Source organism: Hypanus sabinus (assembly GCF_030144855.1).
Source record: "Hypanus sabinus isolate sHypSab1 chromosome X2 unlocalized genomic scaffold, sHypSab1.hap1 SUPER_X2_unloc_9, whole genome shotgun sequence".
Classification (NCBI taxonomy): domain Eukaryota; kingdom Metazoa; phylum Chordata; class Chondrichthyes; order Myliobatiformes; family Dasyatidae; genus Hypanus; species Hypanus sabinus.
In genome coordinates, this window is record NW_026779009.1 from 375716 (window position 1) to 397898 (window position 22183).

Here is a 22183-nt window from a genome sequence, read left to right on the forward strand (position 1 = left end):
TTCCAGTCAGTGATAATGTCAATTAGTGCTGTACGGAAATAAAACCTTCCATCAGATTTAGTTCTCTCTGGGTCAATAACGATATGAAACATCTTTGCCTCGATGACAAGTGACTTCTGGCTTTCAGATCACAAAGGTGCCGCACTCCAATGAGAATAACCACTGCCCTCCACTATATATTCATTGGCATTGCCATCGATGGGTTCATCACTGTCACTCAGCAGATGGTGGGGGGGTGGGGGGCGATCCAAGTAATTAGTAAATCTCCAGGATCGTACATGCAGTAACACGTGATCTTTGTAGTATTGTGGAACACGACCAGAACTTGAAATAATCCCAAAGGAGAGAGACAAATTGGGCCAAGTCACAGGTTGATTGTAGTCAGAAACAGCCCATTCTCATAAAGACAGGGAAATAGTCAGATAATTTGATGGTCAGTCAGAATGTCTGATCCGAGCCTTGTTAGAAGATGAGTGCTTATGGAAACATGGAAATCTACAATATAATACACAGTGTTCCAGAAACTGCCTCCTATTTTCCAACTGCATTGCACTCTGTGTATTCTAAGCTCCATGAAGTTATCTGAATCTCTCAAAAGACTGCATATATCTGTCTGTACTGTCATCGCTGGCTGTGTATTCCATACACCTGCTACTCTGTGTGAGAAACCTATCTATGACATTCCAATCGACCAAGCACCTTAAAACAATGCCCCTTGTGTTTGCCAATTCAGCCCCAGGAAAAAGCCTCTGGCTGTCCACACGATCAATGCCTCTCATCATCTTTTACACATCTATCAGGTCACCTCTCATCCTCCTTCGCTACAAAGTTCACTCAACCTATTGTCATAAGGCATGTTCTCCAATCCATGCAACATCCTTGTAAATCTCCTCTGCACTCTTTCTATAGTATCCACATCCTTCCTGTAATGAGGAAACTGAACAGAATACTCGAAGTGGGGTATAAATCAGGTCTTGTACAGCTGCAACATTACCTCACCACTCGTGAATTCAGTTCCATGGTTGATGAAGGCCTTATTAACAACAATGACAATCAGCGCTGCAGCTTTAATTGTAAAATTGACATGGACCCCAATATCTCGCTGATCCTCCACACTGCCAAGAGTCCTAACATAATATTGTATTCCAAATCAGGTTGGATAGATTTTGGCATAGTAGGGGAATTAAGGGTTATGGGGAAAAGGCAGGTAGGTGGAGATGCCCATCGCCAGATCAGGCATGTCCTTATTAAATGTTGGAGCAGGCTCGACGGGCCGGACGGCCGACTCCTGCTCCTATTTCTTATTTTCTCACCACAGACTATAATCTCTCCTGAAATACTCTCCTTCTCCCATTGATGTCTTTTGCAAATATTTTTTACAGGTTTGAAATGGCAGAACACTTGCGCATGGGAATCTCAAACACAACAACACATCAGTTTTGCTGAATGACTGGATATTTAAGGAGTGACCAAATATTTTCTTTGCAACACCAACACCTCTGTTGTCGATCCACGGAGATGAAGAATTATCTCATAACATCTGGTAATGTGTTCTGTCACTGAAATCAAGCATTCTGTTGTAACTCAGTGAAATCCACTTGAACCGGGGTGCTGAGAACACACCAGCATTTGTTCACTGGAGATCAGTTCTTCTACTGCATTGATTGTAGACGGGATTCAAACGTCTGACTGTCTGAATTGCAGAGAATTGATCGCAGTGAGATATCATTCTCCTTCTCTCAGTGTGGGAGGGGATTCTCTCACAGCCTACCCGCAGACACGCTGGTGAGTTCACAGTGGGGAGAGGCCATTCACCTGCTCTGTGTGAGGGAGGGGATTCACTCACAGCCTACCCACAGACACGCTGGTGAGTTCACAGTGGGGAGAGGCCATTCACCTGCTCTGTGTGAGGGAGGGGAACTACTCAATCATCCAGCCTGAAGATACATCAGCAAGTTCACACCACAGTGAGATGCTCCACCTGTTCTGACAGCGGGAAGCAATACATTCTGTCATCGATGCTGAAGATATATCCTAAAGTTCACCAGTGAGAGGACATTGACCTGCTCGGATGGTGGGAAGACATTCACACGCTCAACCAGACCACAGTGACACCAATGAGTTCACACCGGGGAGAAGCCATTCACCTGCTCTGAATAGGGGAAGATATTCACTCATTCGTCCACACTACATAGACACCAGCGAGTTCACACTGGGGAGAGGCCATTCTCCTGCTCCTGAAAGGAGTCAAATCACCTGCTGCAACATCAGTTAGTTCACACTAGGGAGATGCCATTCACATGCTCAGACTGTGGGAAAGGATTCACCCAGTCATCTCAACTGAAGGAGCATCAGCGAGTCCACACTGAGGAGAAGCCATTCACTTGCTCTGAATGTGGGAAAGGATTTGCTCGGTCATCTGAACTGAAGGTACATCAGCGAGTTCACACTGGGGAGAGGCCATTCACCTGCTCAGACTGTGGGAAGGGATTCACTCACTCGTCCAACCTGCACAGACACCAGCGAGTTCACACTGGGGAGAAGCCATTTATCTGCTCTGAATGTGGGAAGGTATTTGCTCAGTCATCTGAACTGAAGTCCCATCAGCGAGTCCACACTGGGGAGAAGCCATTCACTTGCTCAGAATGTGGGAAAGGATTCGCTCGGTCATCTGTACTGAAGTCACATCAGCGAGTTCACACTCGGGCGATGCCATTCACCTGCGCAGACTGTGGGAAGGGATTCACTCACTCGTCCAATCTACAGAGACATCAGCGAGTTCACACTGGGGAGAAGCCATTCACATGCTCTGAATGTGGGAAAGGATTCGCTCAGTCATCTGAACTGAAGTCACATCAGCGAGTTCATACGGGAGAGAAGCCATTCACCTGCTCTGACTGTGGGAAAGGATTTGCTCGGTCATTTGAACTGAAGTTACATCAACGAGTTCACACTAGTGAGAGGCCGTTCACCTGCTCTGACTGTGGGAAGGGATTCACTCACTCGTCCAATCTACACAGACACCAGCGAGTCCACACTGGAGAGAAGCCATTCATATGCTCTGAATGTGGGAAACGATTTGCCCAGACAGCTCAACTGAAGTTACATCAGCGAGTCCACACTGGGGAGAGGCCGTTCACTTGCTCTGAATGTGGGAAGGGATTTGCTCAGTCATCTGAACTGAAGGTACATCAGCGAGTTCACACTGGTGAGAGGCCGTTCAGCTGCTCAGAATGTGGGAAAGGATTCATTCGTTCATCTCAACTCCTGAGACACCAGCAAATTCATACTGGGGAGAAACCATTCATCTGCTCAGAATGTGGGAAGGGATTCACCGATTCAGTTCATCTGAAAGAACATCAGTTTGTTCACACTGTGGAGAGGCCGTTCACCTGCTCAGACTGTGGGAAAGGATTCACTCGGCGTTTTAGTCTATTAACGCACCAGTTAGATCACAGTGAGGAGAAACCATTCATATGCTCTGAATGTGGGAAAGGATTCACACAGTCATCTCAACTGAAGGAGCATCAGCGAGTCCACACTGGGGAGAAGCCGTTCATCTGCTCTGAATGTGGGAAGGGATTTGCTCAGTCATCTCAACTGAAGTTACATCAGCGAGTCCACACTGGGGAGAGGCCATTCAACTGCTCTGAATGTGGGAAAGGATTCAGTCGTTCTTCTCAACTCCTGAGACACCAGCGAATTCACACTGGGGAGAAACCATTCATCTGCCCAGAGTGTGGGAAGGGATTCACCGATTCAGCTCAGCTGAAAGAACATCAGTTTGTTCACACTGGGGAGAGGCCATTCACCTGCTCAGACTGTGGGAAAAGATTCAGTCGTTCATCTCAGCTCTCGAGGCATCAGCAAATTCACACTGGGGAGAAACCATTCTGAGGAAATGCGGATATATAAAAAATTATTTTGAACCTAAGTAACCTCTAGATAAAAGAATAATTGGGACTGAACAGGAATTTTTGAACTAAAGTAAACTCTGTCTTCAGCAGTTAAGAAACTCAATGGCTTATACTGGTTTCCTTTTAATTGTCAGAGGGACATTGAGAATTTGATAATATATATTGTACTCGTGTTTGAGTCAGGACTCATCGATAAGGTCAGCAATGAACATCGGTCTGGAATGAAGTCAGGACCTTGCAAAGGGAATAGCTGATAAGGACTGGACTGTATATCCATCTATATTCAAGCCTTGAGTTAGTGCACTCTGTTATCTAAGACATTAAGTTTTGCACCAACAGACTTGGTGGGCGTACCAGTTCTAATAGCAGCTTGCAACAGTGATGTATGGGACTTACTATGTATGAATATACTGCTGTAACCTGACTGAGAGAGTCCACTTGTCAGATGGTTGGCAGCACTGACATGCCTTCCCTCTGATAACTGGGTCTCAGACTCTTGCAAGAGAATGCAATAAACTGTGGTGCCGAGAGGAAACTGGTCTCCCGAGTTTAACATTGGGTGTCACGAACAGGATCCCAATACAGAGAGTGCGAAGCAGACAGACGGAGTAAGCGGCCGGACCACTCCGGGGACTGTGGAGACCGACCAGGTGCCCAACGGGTATTTCACCTTTTGTCGCTCACCGTCAGTTCCTGTGGAGGCACGGTTCCTCGCCGAAGGCTGCTTGCATATCTTGACGGGATCGGGAATGTCTCTGTCGGAAGACTTGTATAAGGTAGGCAAATTTTATTAATTGAGTAGGAGGCGGTACCGGGTTAATTTTACTAACTGGGCAGGAGACGGACATGCTGGATAAATTTATCAACTCAGCACCTGGTGCCTGCTGGGTAAATTTATCTTATTGTTAATTGAGCAGGAGGCTTTGTGCCGGGTAAATTACTTAGAGAGCACGGAGTCAAGTGATACGAGTGGGCCAAGAGCAGCCCAACACAACGTGTGTGAGAGTTTTCCAGACAAGAAAAAAGATTTGTGAATTTTGACTGCAGCGCTGAATGAAAAGATTGGGGAAAAGAATGTGGCCACTGGGCGGGAGCCGGCGATATCACCTCTTGAGAACACGCAGTAAATCTGATCTGGAAGATGAACTGTGGGAAGAAGTGGAAATTGTTGAAAAGGCAATGGAAGGATAAGGCAGATGCAAAGTTGAACAGTACCTGATGAGCAAGTTGGAGGGATAATGCGTGTGACAAAGGGAGAGAGGTACGTACTGCAGAAGGTTGGGAGACGCTAAAGGTGGAGTGTGAGTGGGTGAATGGGCGCCGAAAACGAGAGCAGGAAAAACAACATCAGCAAACCAAGGCCGGCCTAGATAGGAGAGAAGGGCAGGAACGTCAGTCTAAAGTTCGAACTGACAGGGAAACAAGGGATCCCGATCCCATGTTTGGGATACCGATCCTGTTTGAGGATGGTGACCGTGATTAGGAATGAGCACCCACCGTACTCCCCCCACCCTACCAGGGGCCGAGTGTACCCGAGCCCCAATCCGCCCAGTACTCAGATACGGTGGCCACTCGGGTAAAGCAGCAGCAGCGGGGAAGGAGAGGCTCTCTATACCCTCAGATCCAGAAGGGGAATACCGAGGATTATTCCGAGACAGGGAGGGGAGAATCCAATAAAAGCCCAAAGTTAATGGCTCCACAGAGACAATTACCCACCCGAATGCTGCCTAATCCATGAGCAGCGGAGGAGGGACAGCCCTCAGTGATTCCTGTGTATGCACCCTGGAAGCCTCAAGAAATGACAATGATCATGAATCCGGCCCCCGATAGAAAAGAAAACCCAGCACAGATTGCTCAGTATGTCCGCAGTTCTATACAAATGTATAATGTGACCCCACAAGGTTCATTCAGTCTCTGCTGCATGATTCTCTCAGCTGATGAGGGGCGGAAATGGAAGGCAGAATTAAGATACCAAACCTATCAGGAGTTACAGGTGGGAATCCATGATGAGAATGAACGGACAGACCAGATTATTCAAGCCTTGGAGAGGGATCTCCAACAACCTGTAAACGTCACTAAAGTGCTTGAGTCCAAACGTAACCCTGGGGAATTGGGACCAGACTATCGGAGAGAATTGTGGCCCGCTACGCACTTTTGCAGGGGACAAAACCTCTAATAATGGTACGGAACGCATATGGAATTACAGGGGGACCCAGTGTGAGGTTTAATTTACAGCCACCGCCAGTCTGGGGTGTAATCTAGCAGACTGAGACTTGCTGTGTCCGTTGCAAGTGGAGATTCTATACACAGACTAGCGAACAACCGGCAGCTTCCCCAGTTACCGAATCCCCCTCCAGCGGTGGGCACTGAATCTGGACTCCACTTCGTCTGAACCCTCTCTGCCGGAGGCAGACCCTCATGTGACCCCTATGTGGTGCTAACCTGAGGAAACCGATATTGTGCACCCCTCGAGGGACAGAATTTCAAAGTCACCGTGACTGGTGAGGCTAAAGGAAAAGTGGGCAGTGCATTACTGGCCGAAGTTCCAGGTTTCCTTTGGTGACAGACAGGATTGGTGCTTCCCCAGACCACCATTAGGATTTGCCCTTGGTTCAAGCTAAAGGGCGTGGGTTTCCTGCCTACTCCCTGACGAAACAAGCCTCTAGCACCAAGGGGGACTTGCAAGACTTGGCCACGGGCCACCTCCGATACTGGAAGGAGTCAAAGGTGAAGACGGGACATCTGGTAAGACACTCTTTTAATATTGACCAAACCCAAGACGTTATACCACATCTCTGGACAATTTCAGTCCATGAAGTCGGCTGCACGAAGTTCACCCCCCCCCCCCCCCCACTGTTTGGATCACCGTGAAAGAAGGACAGTCTCTCCCACCCCTTCCGCATTACCCCTCAAGCCCGAGGCAACGTTTTATGAGGATGGAAGGTCTCTGGTAATACAGCGAGGAAACGATGTTCTGGCTGTGTGATAATGAGGGACAGTGACGTAAGCCTCTTTTGAAACAGCTGTTTCCCTCCAGAAGGCTGAGCTGCTCACTCTGACTTGTGCCTGTATCCTAGCAACAGATTTAAATGAGAACTTTTACACAGTCTCCCGTTATGCACAGACTACGGAGCTTTGAGGGTTTCCTGACTTGTTTTGGCTACCCCGTTTTAACCTACCTTTGCAAACAACTTTCTCAGCACTCTCCAGCTATCTTGAGTTTTGGCTATTATAGAATCTGCAGCCCATACTGGGGAATCTGTTGAGATATCTAAGGGTAATGCCACGGCTGATGCAGCAGCTAGACAGACAGCCTCGAATCCCACACGTTTAGACCCCTCATGAACCCAGCAAACTCCTATCAGACAAAATCGAAGGACGGACATGCCAGACATGGGGGAGATTCGTAAGTTTCAGGAGGACGACCCTGAAGGAGAGCGAGGTCCCACATGGTTTGCCACCTTGAACCTCGGACCAATTTATGGGTGACCTCTGCTGGTCAGGTCTGTGTTCCCTATGTGTTCTTACCTATTGTGATAGATTATGTACATAATTGTACACGCCTGGGCAAGGAGGGAATGGTTGAATGGTTAATACATTATTACAATCTTGCTGGCACTCTGATTTCCAGAAAGCAGCTGCAAAGCGTGCACACGCCCAGCTAATCCACAGCCACTTCCAGGACAGCGGCGACACGAGGCGCATGTGGAAGGGCATCCAGGACATCACCAATTACGGGACAACATCTCCTGCAGACCAGCTAGCAGATGTTCTCACCGACATCCTCAACATCTCCCTGAGCAGCGTCACCGTTCCAACGTGCTTCAAGGCCGCCACCATCGTCCCCGTGCCGAAGAAGTCTTCAGTGTCCTGCCTGAATGACTACCTTGCACTCACATCCATCATCATGCAGTGTTTTGAGAGGCTTGTCATGAGGCATATAAAGACCCTGCTGCCCCTCTCACTGGACCCCCTGCAGTTTGCGTTCCGTCCCAACTGCTCAACAGAAGCTGCCATTGCTACCTCCGTCCACCTGGCCTTAACCCACCTGGACAAAAAAGACACATGCGTTCAGATGCTGTTCATAGACATCAGTTCAGCATTCAACACAATCATCCCTCAGAAACTGACTGGAAAGCTGAGCCTACTGCGCCTGAACTGGATCCCTCTGCAACTGGATCATAGACTTCCTGACGGGGAGACCTCAGTCAGTCCGGATCGGGAGCAGCAACTCCAACACCATCAAACTGAGCACGGGGGCGCCTGGTGGGTCTCATCAGCAAGAACGACAATTCAGCTTACAGAGAGGAGGTACAGCGGCTAATGGAATGGGGCAGAGCCAACAACCTGTTTCTTAATGTGAACAAATACAGATGAGATGGTTGTTGACTTCAGGAGGGCACAGAGCGACCACTCCCCACTGAACACTGACGGCTCCTCGGTAGAGATTGTAAAGAGCACCAAATGTCTTGGTGTTCACCTGACGGAGAATCTCACCGGATCCCTCAACACCAGCTCCATAGCAAGGAAGCCCGGCAACGTCTCTACGTTCTGCGAAGGCTGAGTAAAGTCCGTCTCCCACCCCCATCCTCATTACATTCTACAGGGGTTGTATTGAGAGCGTTCTAAGCAGCTGCATCACTGCCTGTTTCGGAAATTGTACCATTTCGGATCACAAGACCCTGCAGCGAATAGTGAGATCAGCTGAGAGGATCATCGGGGGCTCTCTTTCCGCCATCACCGACATTTACACTACACGCTGCATCCGCAAAGGAAACAGCATTATGAAGGACCCCATGCACCCTTCATACAAACTCTTCTCCCTCTGCCGTCTGGGAAAAGGCGCTCACGACAAGACGATGTAACAGTTTCTTCCCCCAAGCCATCAGTCTCCTCAACACCCAAAGCCTGGACTGACACCTTGCCCTACTGTCCTGTTTATTATTTACTGTAATGCCTGCACAGTTTTTGTACACTTTATGCAGTCCTGTGTAGGTCTGTAGTCTAGTGTAGCTTTGTCTGTGTTGTTTTTTACGTAGTTCATCTAGTTTTTGTACTGTGTCGAGTAACACCATGGTCCTGAAAAACGTTGCTCATTTTAACTATGTACTGTACCAGCAGGTATGGTCGAAATGACAATAAAAGTGTCTTGACTTGACTTGAAGAGAGAGCCAAAGCAAGTTTAATTTGCAAAAGGATGATTGCTGGAAAGAAAGTGCCTTGTGTTTCCGGAACTACCCCTGTTTACAGCTTGGTTTTATAGAATTTCCTAGAGTACATGGTTATGATTATTGCTTAGTGACAGTAGATGCATTTAGCAGATGGATTGAATCTGTTCCTACAACTAATAATACCACTATGACTGTTGTGAAAATATTTCTAAAATAAATAATTCCTCGCTGTGAACTTCTAGAAATGATAACTCAGTGAATGGGCCACATTTTGTAGCCAAAATAAATGAGGAAGTCTGTGAAGAACTTGCTATAGAACAGCCGTTCCACTGCTCCTGCCTTCCGAAAGCAGCCGGCAGAGTGGAACCAGCCAATAGTACCGTGAATGATCACCTGGCCAAACTTACACCAGAAACTGGATTGACCTGGTTGGAGGTTTGACCCTTAGCCCTAGGTTGCCTACATCATGCACCACAATGTGACGTCATTGATCAATGTTCCCACCTTTGTCTGTTGAAGTTTTATTGATAAAGCTAGAATTTGTCTGTAAGTAAATCCTGTGATTTAATGTACTCTCTAATATGATAATTAATTATTTTTTGCTGTAACTGATTTGGTGGGAATATCCATGGAACCCTCTGCTGTTTGTTTCGCCAGTTCTATAAATTGTCATGTTTCTGAGTGTCAGACAGAAAGGCCGTTGCGATGGTGGGTGGGGGTGGGGGGAGGAGGGGGGGGGGAGAGAGAGAGAGAGAGAGAGAGAGAGAGAGAGAGAGGGAGAGAGACTCAGTCTTCCTGATGATTGGCTCCGAGTCCTTTCTCAACGAATGAAAGATTAAATTAAGACTTGTTTGTGGTGTAGTTATTTGGTCTGGTAAATGTAAGTTTACACTCCCATCCAAGACTTCCATCCAGACCATCGGGACAAGCGTGGCTCCGGTTGAAGGGGTGGGGTGTACTATCATGGACCCGTCTGGGAATTCCCCATCTGGCTTTTACCTCCTTAATTGGGCAGTAATCCCCTCGTCTGATTGTCAATCATTCCCAGTTCCACTAATTACAACACACCTGGTTCCCATTAGCGAACACAGGATAAAACTCGGGCGTCAGGGCCAGGCTTTGCCTGTTCGTTGTTCGACTCTCGTGTGAGTAAACCTCGTTTCCTGATTCCTCAGGACTGCCAATTCTGAGCTCCGCATCATTTCCTGGATACTCTACATAAACCTCGTCTCCGTGTAAAGACTCTCCTGGATACCGGTTCCCCGTTCGCGACGGTGCTAACGCCTCCCAACTCTGCCTCCGCGCCTCTGTCCTGCACTAGGGTTCATCCTCAGACTCGTCCTTGCAACCATAGCAGGGAGATAAAATAAGCAACAACACTGGAAGCTACTCCAGTAGCTACTCAATTTCGTGAGACTCTGAGCCCAACACAGCAGACAGACCTTGGAGAACTGGCACTTGTCCAGGGAATATTTTAATTTTTCAGCTCTCAACCGAGCACCTTCAGTAGCCTCGCTTCATGTTTCTCAGGTGGACCGAACAAGTCGTCCCGATTCACCATTACCTCACGTAAGTTCATACCTCACACCGTTTACTCCATGACACAATGGAAGGTTGCAGGGGCTCGAAACATCTCCGGAGACATATAAATGCCCGTCCTCGTTTTGTCAGCCTCACGGATGAGGATCTTGTAATACCCAGTCCTCAAGTCCAGTACACTGAACCACTGCTCACCAGTCAGACAGTCCAGCGCGTCTTCGCTTCTCGGGACCGGATACTAGTCTGGGACGGTACGCCTGTCGTCCACACACTTCCGTATCTTCACATTCATCTTCCAGGCCAATACTATTTGGGACACACTGGGGCTTCCTTCCCTTTGCACAACTGCTGCCGAACGTCTTCCACCTTTGCAGGGGCTAGTTGCCGCGACCTTTCTCTGAACGGGGTGTCCTCGGTCACCCCGATAGTCTGGCGCGTGCTCTTGGATCAACTCACATCAAACTCGTAGGTAGAAGAACACCTTCCATTTCCACATCTTCTGTATCGGTGTTCTCTTCCAACCCGGAGGAGCCGGGGAGTCAGCGGTATCTTTCCTCCTTTTGCAGATGGTTTCTCGCCGCCTGTCTCACAGGAACACGGGATATTACGGTCATCGGGAGGAGATTCGCCAGGGACAGCGCCGCTTGAAGGTGATCTGATTCTTCGTGGTGTTCCTGACAATCACTGCCATCCTGTTCGCCAGTACAATCAAGTGGGTCTGTAGTTCGGGCCTCACCAGTATCCCAGCAGGCACATCCGACTCTTCTTCGTGGTCTTTCGGAGCAACCATCGGGAGGGCCTCAGCCTCAGGCATTCCGGAAAATTGGAGATTTCCCATCACTCGCCCTACTTCTGTTAGCCATAACAGGACTGGCTTTGACTGAGTGAATCACACACTCGTCCGTCTAAACTCATTATCCGGCCGAGTGCGGCCGCGCATTTCCTCGAAACACCGGGTGAACAGAACTGTTTACAGAAAGCTCTCTCCAGCACTCCCCTTACAGGCTCCCTTTCGCCTCCCCACAGCTGAGACATTGGATCGCACCAGGATTGAAACTCCGCCCCTCTCAACAGGGTCCGGACAAACCAGCGCTGATTTATCAAATACCTTAGCCAGTTTGACATCTGCCTCTGAAGACTGCAGTTTCACTGAAAAATTACCGTCATACTGTCAATCACCCGCACTAAGATCCCAGATCTCTGGTGTACTGAGTGTCGTCACTGATGTATGCGTCAAATACTGATTGTGAAATGAACGGTACGGCAAGGTGATCTGCGCGCCTGTATCAAGCATGGCTCTCGCATAAATCCACAGAGATACACTGCAGCTTCTAAGCCTTCAGAAACGTTTTTTTTTCTTTAGGGTGTTCCTTGATATATTGCTGGGAATGTGTTCTCCTCGATACGCCAGGCAGTCCCCTCACTGGATCTTTTTAAAATTTTTCCCACTCCTTCCCCTCGCTCCGCAGAAACGAACATAACTTTTGTTTGAATTCTCCGCCCCCAGCTATGGGAGACTCAGCACTGGCCGCATCCATAGCACGTAGTGTAATCAATTTACCGGACAAAGGTTTAGCGCAGATTTAAACACACAACTCACTGGTTCAATGCCACAATTGAAACACTTTGCTTCTGTCGGCTGCGTAAGTTTAGAGAAGGCAATCTCTGGCCCCGCCGGACATGTGTGATTGAGGTGCGAACCCACTCCGAAAAACCCCTGTTTGTGTGGATGCTGCGAGATTTGTTACCCTGTTGCAAATCAGCACCACGAAATACTAATCAGTAGCGGCGTACAATTAAACGATTTATATTAATTCTTAATTTGACTGCAGGGTTAGTGAAGAAAAAGCTGAGAAGAAAAAAAGATAAGGGCCCATTATAATGAAGCGATCGAATGTGTACAAGTTGGAGCTCACGGTTTCCCCTTCACCGATCCGCCTTCGATCTCCCCGCCTTCGTCGGACCATGGCTCCGCTCCGGGTCGAGTCTCTCCGGCGGCTTCTCGCTTCATCTCCCACCTGGATCATCCCGGTGTCGGTCTCACGGCTCGAAACTGCAGCCCCGGCATGGGACGTCTCACATTCCACAGCACACGTTATCTCCAACCACAACCCAAACACTGTTTCTACAGAAAGACCGTTACATTCGCAGTGACATCGTTCTCAGGGTGTTACAGCTTTTTCTCAGCTGACCCTTTAGTCAAATTAATAAATATAAAGCTAAATCATTTGATTGTGTGCGGGTTACTATCTGTAATTTCCTGGTAAAACAGGGTAACGATTCACGCAGCATCCACACAAACAGTTGTTTTCGGGTTGGGCTCGCACCTCAGTCTGGAATGTTTGACGGGACCAGAAATTGTTTTCTTTGGACTTGCACAGCCGACGGGACCAGAGTCCTTCAATTCTGGGGGTATCGTGCGCGATCGATTTCTTTGGATGCTGTGTGATTACCCTGAGCATTGAGCTAGTGGGTCGTGTGTTTAAGTCTGTGCTGAACTATTGTCCGTTAAAGTGATTACGGTCTATAGCTATGGATGCTGACGACTTTCAGCGGGCCGAATTGCAAGCCGAGTCTCCCATCGCTGGGGGCGAAAACCTCAAAGACAATTGCTCTGGATTCTGCGGAGTGAGGGAAAGGGGTGAACTGATTCGGAAGTTTCAATGAGTCCTCCAGTGAGGGGTGACAACTCTGAGTTGGTATCGGCCCTGATCACCCTGTGGAATAAATGCCCAAATGCCCACGTGGAAAGACGCCGTTATTGTAGACTCAGAATGTTCTCTGGGATAACGCTCACCTCGGTATGATCCTGACCTGATAAGAGCGCTTAGGTTTAAGGAACACTTACGGAACAGCGGTCACAATATGATCGAGTTCACATTGAGATTGAGAGGCAAAAATAAAATCCAATGTATCGGTATTTCAATGGAATAAAGGAAATTCCAATGGATGGGAGGGGAACTGGCTGAAGTGGACTGGAAAGGGACATTTTTAGGAAGGACAGCAGAGCAGCAATGGCTGGAGTTTCTGTGAAAAATGGGGGAAGGAAAGACATACATATTCCAAATAAGAAGAATTATTTAAAGGGAAGAAAGACACTACCTTAGCTGACCATTGAAATCAGAGGCAAAGTAAAAGCAAAAGAGCTTTCTTACAAGGAAGCCAGAGCTAGTGGGAGGATATAGGATTGGGAAGATTTTACAAACTTTCAGGAGAAAACTAAGAAGCTAGTTACGAACGAAAAGATCAGTTATGAAAGGAAGCTGGCGACTAATATCAAGGAAGATACTAAAAGATTTTTTTAAGTATATAAAGAGTAAAGGAGAGTCGAGTGCAGAGACTGGGCCAAAACAAAATGACGCTAGAGATGGCAGAGGAAAATAATGCGTTTTTCATCAGTCTTCACAGTGGAACACGTCTGCAGTATATCAGACATTCGCGGGTGTCAGGGAAGTTTACACAGAAGGTAAAAAAAGAAAAAGACTGAGAAGGTGCTCTGAAAGCTTAATCGTCTGAGGGTAGATAAATCTCCTTGACCTAATGGAATGCACCCTTAGGTCCTGAAGGAAGTAGCTTGAGAGATTGCAGAGGCATTAACGTTGATCATTCAGGAATCCATATATTCTGGCATTGTACCGGAGGACAAGAAAATTGTAAGTGTTACTCCGCAGTTTTTTAAAAAAGGCGAGGCAGCAGGAAGGAAACTACAGACCTGTTAGCCTGACGTCAGTGGTTGGGAAGTTGTTAGAATCGATTGTAAGGGATGAATTTGCGGAGGACCTGGAGGACATGGTGAATGTGTTTCTGGGCGCTGCTAGAAAATATTAAGATATCATCTACGTAGACGAACACGGAGCGATGAATAAAGTCCCTCAACATATGTTTGATTAGGGCTGGAGAAACGGCAGTGGCATTGTTAAGGTTAAACGGCATGACTAAGTATTCAAAGTGGCCGAAGGTTACACTAAAGGCCGTCTTCCATTCGTCTCCCTCCCTCATCCTGACTAAATGGTAGGCTCTACGATAGTCCAGCTTCGAGAAGATGGTGGCTCCGTGAAGTGATTCAAATGCCGAGTTAATGAGGGATAGTTAGTACTTATTTTTAACTGTTATATTCTTTAGGCTTCGGTAATCAATACAGGGACGAAGCGACCCATCCTTTTTTCTCTACAAAGAAACCGGCGCCCACCGAGGAGGATGAAGGTCGAATAATGCCCGCCGCGAGGGACTCACTAATGTATTTCTCCGTGCCCACTCTCTCCGGTCGGGATAAGTTATGAAGACGACTGGTGGGCAACGAGGTCCCAGGGAGAAGGTCGATAGCGCAATCACACGGGTGGTGCGGAGGAACGGAACGAGCCCTTTGTTTGCTGAATACCTGTCCCAGGTCCTGGTATTCTGCGGGGACTCCGGACAAGTCGAGGGTTTCCAAGACAGGCGAGGTCGCAGTAGCCTCTGTCGGGGATGGAACCGACCGCAGGCAGGTGGCGTGGCAAAACTGGCTCCAGCTGGCTATCTTCCCGGTAGACCAGTCGATGTGGGGGTTGCGGTGGTTCAGCCAGGGATAGCCTAGAACTCCAGGGGCTTGAGGAGAATGGATAAGATTAAATCTCACCTCCTCGCGAGAGTTTCCGGACAGAATCATGGTCAGGGGTGACGTATCCTGGGACCCCGATCCAGCAGTTTTCCTTCCAGTGCCCAGGGCCCCAGAGGGGTACTTAACGGCACCCGATGTTTTCCGGCCCGGGAAGCTATGTCCTCGTCCAGCAGATCTCCCACGGCACCGGAATCCACCAAGGCGAATAGGGACAGGGGCTGTTAATAATTCACTGTAGCCGGGATCTGCCTCCGGGTCTGGGGGACTGAAGCGATTGTCGTCCGGCTCACAGGGATTTCCCTTTCCGCTGGTGAGCCCTCCCTTTGGCCGCAGAGGACAGGTATCCCGGAAATGGTGGCTAGAGAATTCAGAGAGTCCAGGCTGTCCGCGTTCCCCGTCGCCGCCTAATCATCTTTTATCTTATCTGAGAGGCCTTGTCGGAACACTTACCGTAGTGGCTCGTCATTCCACCCAGAGTCGGCCGCCGACGTTCGGAACTCGATGTCGGAACACTTACCGTAGTGGCTCGTCATTCCATCCAGAGTCGGCCGCCGACGTTCGGAACTCGATGTCGGAACACTTACCGTAGCGGCTCGTCATTCCACCCAGAGCCGGCCGCCGACGTTCGGAACTCGATGTCGGAACACTTACCGTAGCGGCTCGTCATTCCACCCAGAGTCGGCCGCCGACGTTCGGAACTCGATGTCGGAACACTTACCGTAGTGGCTCGTCATTCCACCCAGAGTCGGCCGCCGACGTTCGGAACTCGATGTCGGAACACTTACCGTAGTGGCTCGTCATTCCACCCAGAGCCGGCCGCCGACGTTCGGAACTCGATGTCGGAACACTTACCGTAGTGGCTCGTCATTCTACCCAGAGTCGGCCGCCGACGTTCGGAACTCGATGTCGGAACACTTACCGTAGTGGCTCGTCATTCCACCCAGAGTCGGCCGCCGACGTTCGGAACTCGATGTCGGAACACTTACCGTAGTGTCCCGTCATTCCACCCAGTGTCGGCCGCCGACGTTCGGAACTCGATGTCGGAACACTTACCGTAGTGGCTCGTCATTCCACCCAGAGTCGGCCGCCGACGTTCGGAACTCGATGTCGGAACACTTACCGTAGTGGCTCGTCATTCCACCCAGAGCCGGCCGCCGACGTTCGGAACTCGATGTCGGAACACTTACCGTAGTGGCTCGTCATTCCACCCAGAGTCGGCCGCCGACGTTCGGAACTCGGTGGAGTATTTTGCCACACTTCGCGAACCCTGACAGAGAGTTAGCAAGCGCTGAGCAGCGTCCTTACGGCGAATGGGCTGTTCGAAGTCCTTCCTCATTTCGGAGCGAAGGAGGGGGAGGACGAACAGACCTCTGGTCGGTTATCCCAAATCGCAGAGGCCCATGCGAAGGCATCCCCTCGAAACAGCCCCATGATGTATGCAGTTTCTGATCTGTCCGAGGTGTATGTACGTACCTGTTGTTGAAAGAGCGGTACGTACGGCTCTCGCGGGGATGGTGTTGCCGATCCAAGGGGCATAGCCATCCCAGGCTGTGGGGTTTAGTCAGACGGGGTTCTTGGAAGGGACGGAAGCGGATACCCGGTCATCCTGCTTACCGAACTTCCTCACGTTCGTGGAGAGGGCACAAAGATTTTCCGTGACTCTCTGAGCAGTTGGTCGTGTGCGCCCGGTAGGTGGCCCTGGCTGGTGAGGGCCTGTTGCACGGGGTCTGTGTCCGCTGGATTCATTCGTGGCCAGTTCGTTCTGTTGCAAGGAGGAAGCTGAGGATGAACCCTAGTGCAGGACAGAGGCGCGGAGGCTGAGTTGTGCGGCGTTAGCACTGTCGCGAACGGGGAACCGGTATCCAGGAGAGTCTTTACACGGAGACGAGGTTTATGTAGAGTATCCAGGAAATGATGCGGAGCTCAGAATTGGCAGTCCTGAGGAATCAGGAAACGAGGTTCACTCACACGAGAGTCGAACAACGAACTGGCAAAGCCTGGCCCTGACGCCCGAGTTTTATCCTGAGTTCGCTAATGGGAACCAGGTGTGTTGTAATTAGTGGAACTGGGAATGATTGGCAATCAGACGAGGGGATCAAGGCCCAATAAAGGATGCAATAGCAAGATGGAGAATTGCCAGAAGGGACCGTGACACCTCTGCATCTCTGCATTTGCAATTTTCTCCCCATCTAAACAATAGTCTGCCCGTTTATTTCTTCCACCAAAATGCATGACCATGCATTTTCCAACATTGTATTTCATTTGCTATTTTAGGTCCATTCCGCTAAACTATCTAAGTCTCTCTGTGGGCTCTCAGCTTCCTCACCACTGGCCGCTGTTCCATCTATCTTGGTATCATCGGCAAATTTAGCCACGAATGCCTTAATACCTGCAGTCCTGTAATTTCCACAAAGAATTGCAGTAGGTTTGTCATTCAGGATTTTCCTTTCAGGTTCGTTTTGGCCTATCTTGTCATGTGCCTCCAGGTCCTCCGCAAATTCATCCCTTACAATCGATTCTAACAACTTCCCAACCACTGATGTCAGGCTAACAGGTCTGTAGTTTCCTTCCTGCTGCCTCGCCTTTTTTTAAAAATTGCGGAGTAACATTTACAATTTTCTTGTCATCCGGTACGATGCCAGAACATATGGATTCCTGAATGATCAACGTTAATGCCTCTGCAATCTCTCCAGCTACTTCCTTCAGGACCCAAGGGTGCATTCTATTATGTCAAGGAGATTTATCTACCCTCAGACGATTAAGCTTCCAGAGCACGTTCACAGTCTTTTTCTTTTTTTACCTTCTGTGTAAACTTCCCTGACACCCGCGAATGTCTGATATACTGCAGACGTGTTCCACTGTGAAGACCGATGCAAAACGCATTATTTTCCTCGCGCATCTCTAGCGTCATTTTGTTTTGGCCCAGTCTCTACCCTCGACTCTCCGTTACTCTTTATATACTTAAAAAATTATTTTAGTATCTTCCTTGATATTACTCGCCAGCTTCTTTCATTACTGATCTTTTCGTTCGTAACTAGCTTCTTAGTTTTCTCCTGAAAGTTTGTAAAATCTTCCCAATCCTATATCTTCCCACGAGCTCTGGCTTCCTTGTATGCCCTCTCTTTTGCTTTTACTTTGCCTCTGATTTCAATGGTCAGCGAAGGTAGTGTCCTTCTTACCTTTAAATAATTCTTCTTATTTGGAATATGTATGTCTTTCCTTCCCTCATTTTTCACAGAAACTCCAGCCATTGCTGCTCTGCTGTCCTTCCTGAAAATGTCCCTTTCCGGTCAACTTCAGCCAGTTCCCCTCTCATCCATTGCAATTTCCTTTATTCCACTGAAATACAGATACATTGGATTTTATTTTTCCCTCTCAATCTCAATGTGAACACGATCATATTGTGACCGCTGTTCCGTAAGTGTTCCTTAAACCTAAGCGCTCTTATCAGGTCAGGATCATACCGAGGTGAGCGTTATCCCAGAGAACATTCTGAGTCTACAATAACGGCGTCTTTCCACGTGGGCATTTGGGCATTTATTCCACAGGGTGATCACGGACGATACCAACTCAGAGTTGTCACCCCTCACTGGAGGACTCATTGAAACTTCCGAATCAGTTCACCCCTTTCCCTCACTCCGCAGAATCCAGAGCAATTGTCTTTGAGGTTTTCGCCCCCAGCGATGGGAGACTCGGCTTGCAATTCGGCCCGCTGAAAGTCGTCAGCATCCATAGCTATAGACCGTAATCACTTTAACGGACAATAGTTCAGCACAGACTTAAACACACGACCCACTAGCTCAATGCTCAGGGTAATCACACAGCATCCAAAGAAATCGATCGCGCACGATACCCCCAGAATTGAAGGACTCTGGTCCCGTCGGCTGTGCAAGTCCAAAGAAAACAATTTCTGGTCCCGTCAAACATTCCAGACTGAGGTGCGAGCCCAACCCGAAAACAACTGTTTGTGTGGATGCTGCGTGAATCGTTACCCTGTTTTACCAGGAAATTACAGATAGTAACCCGCACACAATCAAATGATTTAGCTTTATATTTATTAATTTGACTAAAGGGTCAGCTGAGAAAAAGCTGTAACACCCTGAGAACGATGTCACTGCGAATGTAACGGTCTTTCTGTAGAAACAGTGTTTGGGTTGTGGTTGGAGATAACGTGTGCTGTGGAATGTGAGACGTCCCATGCCGGGGCTGCAGTTTCGAGCCGTGAGACCGACACCGGGATGATCCAGGTGGGAGATGAAGCGAGAAGCCGCCGGAGAGACTCGACCCGGAGCGGAGCCATGGTCCGACGAAGGCGGGGAGATCGAAGGCGGATCGGTGAAGGGGAAACCGTGAGCTCCAACTTGTACACATTCGATCGCTTCATTATAATGGGCCCTTATCTTTTTTTCTTCTCAGCTTTTTCTTCACTAACCCTGCAGTCAAATTAAGAATTAATATAAATCGTTTAATTGTACGCCGCTACTGATTAGTATTTCGTGGTGCTGATTTGCAACAGGGTAACAAATCTCGCAGCATCCACACAAACAGGGGTTTTTCGGAGTGGGTTCGCACCTCAATCACACATGTCCGGCGGGGCCAGAGATTGCCTTCTCTAAACTTACGCAGCCGACAGAAGCAAAGTGTTTCAATTGTGGCATTGAACCAGTGAGTTGTGTGTTTAAATCTGCGCTAAACCTTTGTCCGGTAAATTGATTACACTACGTGCTATGGATGCGGCCAGTGCTGAGTCTCCCATAGCTGGGGGCGGAGAATTCAAACAAAAGTTATGTTCGTTTCTGCGGAGCGAGGGGAAGGAGTGGGAAAAATTTTAAAAAGATCCAGTGAGGGGACTGCCTGGCGTATCGAGGAGAACACATTCCCAGCAATATATCAAGGAACACCCTAAAGAAAAAAAAACGTTTCTGAAGGCTTAGAAGCTGCAGTGTATCTCTGTGGATTTATGCGAGAGCCATGCTTGATACAGGCGCGCAGATCACCTTGCCGTACCGTTCATTTCACAATCAGTATTTGACGCATACATCAGTGACGACACTCAGTACACCAGAGATCTGGGATCTTAGTGCGGGTGATTGACAGTATGACGGTAATTTTTCAGTGAAACTGCAGTCTTCAGAGGCAGATGTCAAACTGGCTAAGGTATTTGATAAATCAGCGCTGGTTTGTCCGGACCCTGTTGAGAGGGGCGGAGTTTCAATCCTGGTGCGATCCAATGTCTCAGCTGTGGGGAGGCGAAAGGGAGCCTGTAAGGGGAGTGCTGGAGAGAGCTTTCTGTAAACAGTTCTGTTCACCCGGTGTTTCGAGGAAATGCGCGGCCGCACTCGGCCGGATAATGAGTTTAGACGGACGAGTGTGTGATTCACTCAGTCAAAGCCAGTCCTGTTATGGCTAACAGAAGTAGGGCGAGTGATGGGAAATCTCCAATTTTCCGGAATGCCTGAGGCTGAGGCCCTCCCGATGGTTGCTCCGAAAGACCACGAAGAAGAGTCGGATGTGCCTGCTGGGATACTGGTGAGGCCCGAACTACAGACACACTTGATTGTACTGGCGAACAGGATGGCAGTGATTGTCAGGAACACCACGAAGAATCAGATCACCTTCAAGCGGCGCTGTCCCTGGCGAATCTCTTCCCGATGACCGTAATATCCCGTGTTCCTGTGAGACAGGCGGCGAGAAACCATCTGCAAAAGGAGGAAAGATACCGCTGACTCCCCGGCTCCTCCGGGTTGGAAAAGAACACCGATACAGAAGATGTGGAAATGGAAGGTGTTCTTCTACCTACGAGTTTGATGTGAGTTGATCCAAGGGCACTCGCCAGACTATCGGGGTGACCGAGGACACCCCGTTCAGAGAAAGGTCGCGGCAACTAGCCCCTGCAAAGGTGGAAGATGTTCGGCAGCATTTGTGCAAAGGGAAGGAAGCCCCAGTGTGTCCCAAATAGTATTGGCCTGGAAGATGAATGTGAAGATACGGAAGTGTGTGGACGACAGGCGTACCGTCCCAGACTAGTATCCGGTCCCGAGAAGCGAAGACGCGCTGGACTGTCTGACTGGTGAGCAGTGGTTCAGTGTACTGGACTTGAGGACTGGGTATTACAAGATCCCCATCCGTGAGGCTGACAAAACGAGGACGGGCATTTATATGTCTCCGGAGATGTTTCGAGCCCCTGCAACCTTCCAGTGTGTCATGGAGTAAACGGTGTGAGGTATGAACTTACGTGAGGTATAGGTGAATCGGGACGACTTTTTTGGTCCACCTGAGAAACATGAAGCGAGGCTACTGAAGGTGCTCGGTTGAGAGCTGAAAAGTTAAAATATTCCCTGGACAAGTGCCAGTTCTGCAAGAAGTCTGTCAGCTGTGTTGGGCTCAGAGTCTCACGAAATTGAGTAGCTACTGGAGTAACTTCCAGTGTTGTTGTTTATTTCATCTCCCTGCTATGGTTGCAAGGTCGAGGCCGAGGATGAACCCTAGTGCAGGACAGAGGCGTGGCGGCAGAGTTGTGAGGCGTTAGCACCGTGGCGAGAGGGAAACCGGTATCCAGCAGAGTCCTTACACGGAGACAGTGTTAACGTAGAGTATCCAGGAAATGATGCGGAGCTTAGAACTGACAGTCCTGAGGAATCAGGAAACAGGTTACGTCACTGTCCGTCATTATCACACAGCCAGAACATTGTTTCCTCGCTGGATTACCAGAGACCTTCCATCCTCATAAAACGTTGCCTCGGGCTTGAGGGGGTAATGCGGAAGGGGTGAGAGAGTCTGTCCTTCGTTCACGGTGATCCAAACAGGGGGGTGAATTTGGTGCCGCCGACTTCATGGACTGACATTGTCCGGAGATGTGGTACAATGTCTTGGGTTCGGTCAATATTAAAAGCGTGCCTTACCAGATGTCCCGTCTTCGCCTCTGACTCCTTTCCGTATCGGCATTGGCCCGAGGCCAA

The 22183-nt window shown here is 48.9% G+C and overlaps 2 protein-coding genes across 4 annotated transcripts in view; one reads left to right on the top strand and one right to left on the bottom strand.

Annotated features, from left to right (window-relative positions):
* Window positions 1–22183, bottom strand: part of LOC132385993 (E3 ubiquitin-protein ligase TRIM39-like) — a 196369-nt gene that overhangs the window by 49982 nt on the left and 124204 nt on the right. The gene's annotated exons all lie outside the window — the stretch shown is intronic.
* Window positions 634–12799, top strand: LOC132385992 (zinc finger protein 420-like). 3 transcript variants are annotated; one of them, XR_009509377.1, is made up of 2 exons: window positions 634–1543; window positions 12460–12799. XR_009509377.1 is itself a non-coding variant. In XM_059958224.1 (2 exons), exon 1 carries the CDS (start codon window positions 2290–2292, stop codon window positions 3895–3897), a length of 1608 nt encoding a protein of 535 aa, XP_059814207.1. In that variant the 5' UTR covers window positions 1895–2289; the 3' UTR covers window positions 3898–4693; window positions 12460–12784. The 3 variants fall into 3 exon arrangements, 2 of the variants coding, with proteins under 2 accessions (XP_059814207.1, XP_059814206.1); XM_059958224.1 differs by lacking the exon at window positions 634–1543 and adding an exon at window positions 1895–4693 and having other exon boundaries at window positions 12460–12784; XM_059958223.1 differs by lacking the exons at window positions 634–1543; window positions 12460–12799 and adding exons at window positions 1895–4693; window positions 7549–7765.

Bases quoted from the DNA above. Each gene is read 5' to 3' on its own strand.
- LOC132385992 (XM_059958224.1), top strand. From the start codon at position 2,290: ATGCCATTCACATGCTCAGACTGTGGGAAAGGATTCACCCAGTCATCT.